Here is a 9,431-nt window from a genome sequence, read left to right as displayed (position 1 = left end):
TTCAACCGAGACAACCCATTCTCTCAAAAATGGGGATAACTTTTTATTATAATTTTCGTACTATTAGCGTAAGTTTTGCATTACTTTCTAAACATACTTTTCTACTGAAAAAATGTTTATCAAGCCATACAAAACAGAAAATAATAAATTAAAAATCAGATCCACTTGTTAGCGGTTACCCAATCAAAATAAAATACCCGTGTTATCATTCAACAAATAATAACAATATTTTTTTTATGTAATTTATATATATATTTTTTTTAATACCAAATATTATTATAACAATTGCATTTTACAGGATTCGTAACGATGCAAATAGTAAAAAAACAATCAAATTATGTATGTTACAGCCTAATTGACTTGAAACTTAAATATTAGTTCAATGTTTATGTATACATAGAAATACAAAATATAAAATTCTATAATTTACAATGAATCACGGTCCAAAAATTAAACAGCTGTACATATAATATTGTTAACATAGATACATATCTCAACTTTTCATTGATTCATAAGTAAACAAATTTTTTTTTAATTTGTAGTTATTGCTTTTAAGAGTCTCTGCGATATATTTTTTCAATAAATTTGAAGAACAAGTCGTGGGGAAGACCTCGAGAAATCTGTTGGATGTGAGTGTTCAACAGATTGTACGTTTCCTCCTCGTAAATCGAGAATGTCAGCGGTAGTCCCAACTCCGTGTACAAACGCTTTACTTTGGCTACTTTTTCCAGATCATTAACGCCGTAGCATTCCTAATAAACGTAATAAAAACGTTAGTTGATACAAAAAATTACAAAGAACCAATACAACGAACCTCTAAAACCCTCCTCTGTTCGGGTGAGGCACGCTGAAGGGCTACTACGACGAGCCACGAGCATTTGCCTTCCTGAATGTCAGTCCCGTGTTTGCCAGTGACCTCTGGATCCCCGAAACAGTCAAGGTAGTCGTCCTGGACTTGAAAAAAATGTCCCATCTCCAGCAGAATCGTTTTCGCTTGCCTGTGCATCTCCGGATCCTTGATGCCAGCCTGTTTGCAATCGTAAATAAAAAATAAAAACTCTTCTCCAATTATTTAGAACATTGCTACTTTGAAATTTTATCTGTTTCGAAAAATTAAAATATTTGTGTCTCAATAAAATTAAAAAAAAAAAATTTTCAAACAATTTGTATTATTTACATAATTTTTTCAAAAATACTGTTTTAAAATTTATTCTTTTTTAAAACTAACTAAGCTAATTATGTTAGTTATTGGTTTTAAATTATTATCAAACAGTTTTTTTTTTTTTTTTTTTTTTTTTTAATTCAGACATTAAATTATATAAATGGCATCGATCTTTGTAATTTACGTTAAATAATGAAATCTTGACAACACTATACTTTTTCAGTTTTTCTATACAAACAACTCAGTTTTTTTAAACAAGAAAAAAAAATCAAACAATTTTATTGAATTTCTGTATTTGTTGTTTATTTTTTAGAGCTTGTAAAAAGTCTCATATCACTTTATGAGAAAATAAATGAAATAGAAGAATACATATTTTTTAATTAAATGAAACGATTCGAAAATACTCACAAAATACATGGCAAGCTGGACTGGCAGGACAAACGAGTAGAAGGCCGTTTTGTACTTGACGATCGAATTGTACTTGTCCATGGTGAATAGATTCAAGTTAGGTTTTTTGCCAAAGTTCGTGGCCAGCAGATCCAGCGCCTGACCAAACGACGTTTTCATAGCATTCTGAAATAAATATTTAAAAAAAGTTTTGAATCGTCAACTTTTCAACCACTTTGTGCACTGAAGTAATAATACCTCATACACGTTTTAAGCATCATCTTTCAAATACGCTGGATTTTGCACTTAGTAACACTAAACAACGCACCTGCTGGAGAGACTCGACGAGGTCGAGATAACAGGGTTTGTCACTGAAGTGGATGCGGAGCAGCTGGTAAGCCGCGTGCTCAAGCAGGATGCCATCGTTTATGGCAGCGGCACCCAAGTCGTTCTGGCGATACCAGCACGGCTGGCCTCTACGTGTCTGCGAATTGTCCATTAAGTCGTCCATCACCAGGAAGTGGGCTTGGAGCTGAGCAGAATCGAAAGTTGGATTTTCACGATGTCGTTTTCATGGACTGTCATACGAGCAACGATTTAGAAACTCACCATTTCAACGGACCAGCCGAGTATTCGTGATAGCCGGATATTTTCGTCCGTAAGTTGGTCCAGGGGGGCGAGTTTCCTGTACGCGTAAACCAGCGACAGGCCTCGGTTCTTCTTACCACTTGGCACGTTGTATTGCAGTACCTGTACGATCGACGGTGGTGTTAAATAATGTTTTGTTTTTATTTTGTGCTGTAGTGACCAGCAAAGGTTTTTTGTATCTTTAATTTTTAATTACATTATCCTTGAGGAAAAGTAGTAATTAAGAAATTACTATATTTTTTTATCTGCTGGTAATAGAGAGTGTGATGAACTACAAAATGATGCAAAATCAAAGATAAGCAAGGTACGCACGTACCTACACATTGATTAGCAAAAAGCTTGCAACATTTAAACTAAAACAAATACAATCATAACTAATTCATAAGTAATCGAATTGATAAAACTCATATCATTAGAGGCACAATAATTTTCACTTGTGTTAGTTTACGATTCCAAGTTTTTAATTAGTGAATCACTGACTCACGAAAAAAGTGAAATAATTTTGCAATTAATTCTTCGGGTCTGAAATCGTTTCAAGTTTTTGTCATATTTGTACAAGGTATGTGAAAACGCGTGAAAAAACTACGGCAACGTCGTAAGATTGAGGTATGAAAAAAAAAGGAAAACAGAAGCTTCAATCGACGTACTTTGGCTAGCCACTTGGTAGCGTCAGGCACGTCGAGGTGTCGTCCAGCATCGGTAAGATCCCTGACGACATCCGGCCAGATGGCCATCATTTCTCGGCTTTCGTCCCTCGTCGTCACCACACCGCTGGTCTGCGCCATTGAGTACACGTTACGCGTGCTTGTTCTACTCAACAAACAATGGTCGCACATTTTTCAGTGGCTCGACAGAAACTGTTTATCAAGTACCTGATATTTTTGAGTAAAAAGTGTAACTCCTTGTAAAAACCAAATCTTAAGTATTAATATCATTTGCAATAAAAAATTCGGTTGAACTTTGCTTTCTATACAATACCTTCGGGTCCATTGATACTCTAGTTTCTACAATTGTTAAATATAAAAGCCGTAGGTTTAAAAAAAAAAATTTACCGTAAAATGTAGTGGAAATTCACTTTAGTTCGAAAAGTTAGAAAATATGTTGGGAAACAGTTTTTTAATCACTGCAGAAAGAAATCAGCGATTCATAACAAAATATTAAATACAAAAATTGTAGTTTTCATAGAAACACAACTTATTTATGCTATATATTATTTTTAGTGTCGTTCTAATGCTCTCAATGATGTAAATTATTTCAAAATGACAAAAAATTTATTACTTGACGCTGACTAACTTTTTCGAATGACTTTTAAGAACAAAATCTTGAATCATAAAAAAATAAATTTAAAAGTGTCCCACACATTTGTTTCTAAAATGGTGCAGATTATTTTGAAAAGGCAAAAATCGTCTTATAGTGCCTGTTGTATACATTAATCATAAATTTCATACAAGCCATGAAATTTTTCATAAACGATATGCTGTTGTTGTTTGGAAAAGTGACGTGCTGTATTAATGAACGGGACATGTAGAAAGCCATTATTGTACACTAGGATTTCTTTGAGAGAAGGGATGAGCACGAAAGTCAGAAAAAGCGAGAAAAGATTTTTACATTTGACACGGCGCCATGGAAGTAAAATAATGCACTTACGCGTCATAACCAGAGGCAAAACATCAAGTATACACCTATATGTGAGCTCGCGTCGCATATCTACTTGCACAGTTAGAGAGAAATCGATGTTTCTTGACAAGGAATATCTTTTTGAAATTATTTTTCCTGCTTGGATGTAAATTCTATTTGTTGAGTTTTTTTGTTTATCTTTGATGCTTTTGATTGGATTATTTTTAAGTCGGTTGCTTTATTGTGTGCTTTAAATTATATCGATTTAAACAAATGTTTGATGTTTGATGCTTTAATGAATTGTAAAGTTAATTTATTACTGTTATACAACCATACGTAGACAATATTGTTACTTTTTAAAAAAATTTTTTAACTTTAATTTCGATTACAACATGAAAAACAAGGTAATTGTTGCACTGCTCAAAAAATAATCACATGTATATTTAAAATTAAAGAACTTGAAAACAAAATAGCAAACAATTTATTCACAACAGAACTTACTGTACTGTGGTATGATATGCAATATTTTCAGAAATATAAATATCATTGTTTGACATTCACGTATTAAATTACAGCTGCAACATAATAGTTCCAGTAAATTGAAAAAAAAAAGAAATGTATGGTGTTACTGGGACTAGAGAGATTAACTGAACGTCCACGCACGCCAACGTGACTTTAAATACGGCAGTTTGATTATTAAAATAACAATGAAAAAATGACATGCAACATGTAACTCTATTTTGCTCCAACAAAACAGATCGAATTCTTATTCGTTTTCTACTCCTTTTTACATTTGAGTTGTCAAAGTAATGCTGATGTTTATCAAAAAATGGACAGGAGAATTGAGACCAGAAAGTGAAGCTTATGTTTATTTAAATTTATTTTGCAAGTTAAATATTTAATGGATGTTGAAGTTCTCAAACCATTCTGCAAGAAAAACTTGTTTTTGGTTTGACATGAAAAAACTATTTATCATGATAAAAAATGTTCCAGAGTCCAAGTGTAAACAATTTATTACAAATTAAAAAAATTTTCGATAAGTGAGTAATTTTTTATTGCAAGTCAAATAATGGACTTGGTGGCGTTTTAAAATTTTTTAAAATTGATATCAACGGCTGAGTACACAAAAGTATTTTACATACCTATCTCATTATAAGGAAAGTATTTTAACTTCACGTTTTGAAAGACAACGAAACAACACATTAAATTTCTGAACAATGAAATCGTTAACATTAGCTGTTAAGTAAATATTTTTAAACAAGTTTAAAGGAAAAATCCTGAAAAAATAATTTTTATCTCATCGAAAGTCTAATAATACGCGAGAGATAGCAAATGTTGGTCGAAAAACTAACGTTAATCAACTTGGTACCTATCAATCAATCATTGCTTTTCCGCAGATCCACTTACGAGGAAGTGATGATTGAAAAAATATAGTGAGAGAAGACTGTACAGAAACTTGCAAACAAAACGCAGTCGTATGCTTGCAAGAAATACGTCACAATTGCCGCTTCAATTATGCTGATAAACGTTCGATTGTTAGCGGAAATTGTGTGCAGTGCATGATATTTGTGACAAAAATGTTTGCAATTTCAAGAAGTATTGGCCAGAAAAAATTTAGTCTAAGGAGGCAGTAATTCAATTTTATTTACCTTTGTTAGTTATGACTGAATAATTTATGATATTAAATACCTGTTGCATAGTTTAATACAAAACGAATTGTTTTCGTGTAAAAACAAATTTTGTTAATTCAACTTTAAAGATAATTTTGAATAAAATGTGATAATAATAAGAAAAAATTATAACAAAACGTGATTGATGAAAAAAAACAACGGATTAAAAAGATCACAAACAAAGATATAAATAAAAATCACGTGCAACTTTACAGTACAATCTTTCTCGACAATCAAAATCAGTTAATTTCCAAAGCTAAAATAATATAAATATTATGTGTATAGCAAATGGTCTTGAGCCCACAAATATTTTGACATATTTTTTTTTATAGCCCTCCGTTAATCGCACGATGGTAGGATAAGCTGCTCGCGATGCACATCGGACGAGCTCTAATGCTTTTGTAGATCGTACTTATTCTGTAAGTATACTCGGTCAATTATATTCCAGATAAGCGTTTCTATATATATATATACAGCCACGTAAATGCATGTATGTACGTACGTCAGCTGAGCACTTGAGCCATCTATATATACATGTGCACACCGGAAGATTGAATTTATTCCGCGATGATTATGCGAAAAAAGAAACTTGCTATTGGACTGGCATTTATGATTTTATTAATAGAACTTTTTTATAATTCAATGAGTCAAGTTTTCTTGGACAAATAAGTGTATTTTTTACAAATTATGGAATATTCATGGGGCATTTAAATGTATAAATTATCATGAGATTACTCATCCCATATTTTCGTACGGTTTGAAAATATTTACTTGATACGTTTTATTTAAAAGTTCATGCTTGAGTGTAATTATTTAATGAATTTTTAAACACTTAAAAAAAAAAAAAATTATTTTCTCTTTAACAAAGCGAAGTCTTTTTGCTGAAAAAATTTTATTCTCAAGGCAGTAACTTTCTTTAGCGGAAAATTACAATATATATTTGGGATTTTTTATTTTATTGCGTCAAGTATTTGAAATAAAAGTATTTTGACTCTGCCAAAAAAGCTTGTTCGTCTTTAAAATTGCAATGAATGGTTACCGCTGGAAAAAATTTTTTAATTGTCTTGTAAGAAGTAATAAAAAAAAAATTTTAAAAAGTATTCGTATACAAGTCTGTAAAAGTCCAGTGGCGAGTTTTAAGCGAACGCTTTTACATCGTACAAATATCAGGAAGTACCTTAAAAGCAAGAAAAGGAAAGTTTACTGGTACATATATAATTCATATTATATAAATGTAAACTTTTTACGATTGAATTGGTATATGAAGGAGAAAGTTTAAATTTCGTGTATTAAGAAGTATCTCGTATATAAAATGCAATCTATTACTCATTGATCACCAAGCGAATATTGAAAAGTAAAATAAAAAAAAAATAGATTTAGATACAAAATAAATAATTAGTAAAATATATTTTTTTAAATTCCAATTAGATCATTTATTTCATAAAAAATCTTTTAGATTTATTTTCCTTTCATGTGTCAAGAAAAACGTACCGTTACAGGCACCGATCATATTAGTAACATGCACAGTATTTTTGCATCCCTTAACAGTCAAGTAAATCAAAATTCCCACCCGCATAATGCGAACGATTGCAGATACCAAAGTAATTTTCTCACACTTGTTGATCATCAAACAAACACTTGGTATACTTCAGCAGATGACGTTCCAGCGGGTACACATACTAATATGACCACAAGTGTATTATATTTTAATTCATTGTTGGTGCACGGACGCGCACACCCGAACATTGCACCGTTTTTTGTTCAGTTATGCACCGTGAGCAAGCCCTCGTTACCCTCAATTGTGTGCGGTGAAAAAAAATTGTCAAATGCGTTTTTCAACAGTCTGCAATTTTTTTCTTCCACTGCGATTCTCGTTTCGACACAACAAGGCATATTTTTGCTTTTAGATTTTAATCTACTCACGGAGAAAAAAGTAAGAGTCATTATTAATTAAAGTACCTAACATAGATAAGTAAAAATTACTCTGCAAAGGGGTTAAATTACGGTACCCAAAGTGGTGCTCACATTAACTTTTACAGGTAGTTTCACGATAAAAATGACCATAATTTCTGTATCACGTGTAGGGTCACGTTTTTTATTCAAAGTTTAAAAGGAATGTAGGTAATCTTAAAAAGCAATTTTATGCTTATTAAAAAGCTTCCTCGATAATGATAAAAAAACCAACTAATCTCCTCTTAATGAAATAGAGGTAGTACAATAAACGTATTGACATTATTTAAATGATTGTTCATTAACTCGACGTATTAACAAGATTTTAATTGAAGCACAACTGATAACTGAGATTAAAAAAGTCGGTCAATCAAATTGATCTCCAAATTGATAGATTGAGTATACAGAATGTCGTGCCTCGATGAAAACAAAAAAATATTACGTAAAGGCTGACGATTTCACGCGTATGATGAGTAGTTATAGGTGATGTAAACAGTATTTGAATGGCAGCTGGAAAATAGTCTTGCATGCAATAAATTAATCAAATCACTCGTGTTTTCTGGGTTTTTTTTTTTTTTTTTTTTTTTTCTTTTACCGTGTTGAAAATCACGTAATGTTTGTTTACGACGAACAGAAGCGACAATTATAGCGCGTGTGAATGAAAAAAAAAAAAAAAAAAAAAAAAAACGGCTTTACGATGCATTGTTTTTGTTCCTCATGCCGTCTTTATTTCGGAAGATTAACTTCTCTTTTGACGTTCCATCCAAACCCAAGACCATAGTTATTATTTTTTACACAATTGCAGTGATCTCTTGCCAGTTTTTGATGAAGAAAAGCACACTACTCCGAAAAGTGTGAAAAACGGAGCAATGTAAACAGAAAAAAAAACCGTACGCATAGTGCGCAAATACGAAAACAGCAGCAGCGCCTATAGGTCCAAGCGTGGGGTCTTAAAATGGTTTTTTATATACTCGAGGTAGATGAAAAAAAAAAAAATGATAAAAAATAAAAAGAGATATAAGTATTGCACGAGGGTACATAAAAATACGAAAGCAAGTTGTGGGTGACAAAGGCAAAACCAACGATATATCTCACCGGAGCTGTTTGGCATACGCAGACTGGGCAACAACACCATCACTTCTAACCGCCTGCTTCTCCAGGAGTCCACGCGCCACGGCAAAGCTGCTCCTGATGATCCTTCGCGAGGCCATGGCTAGCAAATTACCGCTTCTCCGATATATTTCTCATCCACGCTTCTTTCTTCCCTTCTCTATACTCTCTCTTTCTGTAATCTGCGGATGACTCCCTTGCCCGCGTATCGTACGGCACGTAAGCAACACAACGCCTTTGTACAATATATAACCTCGCTGCTGCTCTCACAACGATTTTTTTATTATTATTATTAAGAACCGATCGTTTATTATTATTTTTTTTTTTCAAAAGCTCGCGAGTACGGCGCGAGGAGAGCGATAAATTTTATTTTCAGAGCCGAAGTGGTAAAGGGGGAAAAAAAGAAAAAGAAAATAAGAAGACAATAGTTGGGAGAAGAGGAGCGGCCAGGACGGACGAGCGTCTGGAAATCTACTGAGGCAGTCGATCGCTGCCACCGACGCTGTTACCGAGCGCCGGGAACGCCGAAAGCTTAATAAATCAACTCGGTGATGTTTTTTAAAAAGAGGTGTGGACTTTGCATCGGCACCTACCAACGGTTATTACAATTTTATGAACAAACAGAGGTTTACGAGGTAGATAAGGCTTCTTTGTCAACTTTGCAACAAAATTATCCTGGTTAAAGATTCGGGGGATTATTTTAATTAGAATCGGGAGGTGGAATGGCTCCGAGCGATTCTAATGATTGATACGTAATTAATTCGATTGAGCCCGAGTGTAGCTTGGGTGTGCAAGTGTTTTTAAAATTGGATTTTTTTTTGTAAATTTTATAAATGTAATTTTTATGTTGATGTATGAAACATTTCGGAGCACATTTGGAAAAAAAA

At 32.9% G+C, this 9,431-nt stretch overlaps 1 protein-coding gene across 1 annotated transcript; it reads right to left on the bottom strand.

The window, feature by feature from the left end:
- Nucleotides 1-291: 291 nt before the first annotated feature.
- LOC106643317 (Farnesyl pyrophosphate synthase) lies at nucleotides 292-9,003 on the bottom strand. The gene is made up of 7 exons (XM_089589400.1): nucleotides 8,530-9,003; nucleotides 2,845-3,007; nucleotides 2,159-2,299; nucleotides 1,878-2,081; nucleotides 1,571-1,735; nucleotides 815-1,027; nucleotides 292-752 (listed from the first exon to the last, which is right to left on the bottom strand). The coding sequence occupies exons 1-7, from the start codon at nucleotides 8,643-8,645 to the stop codon at nucleotides 552-554; spliced, it is 1,203 nt and encodes a 400-aa protein (XP_089445526.1). The 5' UTR covers nucleotides 8,646-9,003; the 3' UTR covers nucleotides 292-551.
- Nucleotides 9,004-9,431: the final 428 nt, after the last annotated feature.

This window comes from Copidosoma floridanum, unplaced genomic scaffold (assembly GCF_036245765.1).
Source record: "Copidosoma floridanum isolate Cflo_tuat_1 unplaced genomic scaffold, Cflo_Japanese_pri ptg000009l, whole genome shotgun sequence".
NCBI classification, from domain to species: Eukaryota; Metazoa; Arthropoda; class Insecta; order Hymenoptera; family Encyrtidae; genus Copidosoma; species Copidosoma floridanum.
Note: the sequence above shows the minus strand (reverse complement) of the source record. Positions and strands in the feature narration are given on the sequence as shown.

What these genes read in the sequence shown, in the direction of transcription:
- LOC106643317 (XM_089589400.1), bottom strand. Translation starts at nt 8,645, where the DNA reads ATGGCCTCGCGAAGGATCATCAGGAGCAGCTTTGCCGTGGCGCGTGGA. An exon ending in GCGTATGCCAAACAGCTCCG is followed by an intron (nt 3,008 to 8,529) that starts GTGAGATATATC and finishes TTTGTTGAGTAG; the next exon opens with AACAAGCACGCGTAACGTGT. An exon ending in CTACCAAGTGGCTAGCCAAA is followed by an intron (nt 2,300 to 2,844) that starts GTACGTCGATTG and finishes TCGATCGTACAG; the next exon opens with GTACTGCAATACAACGTGCC.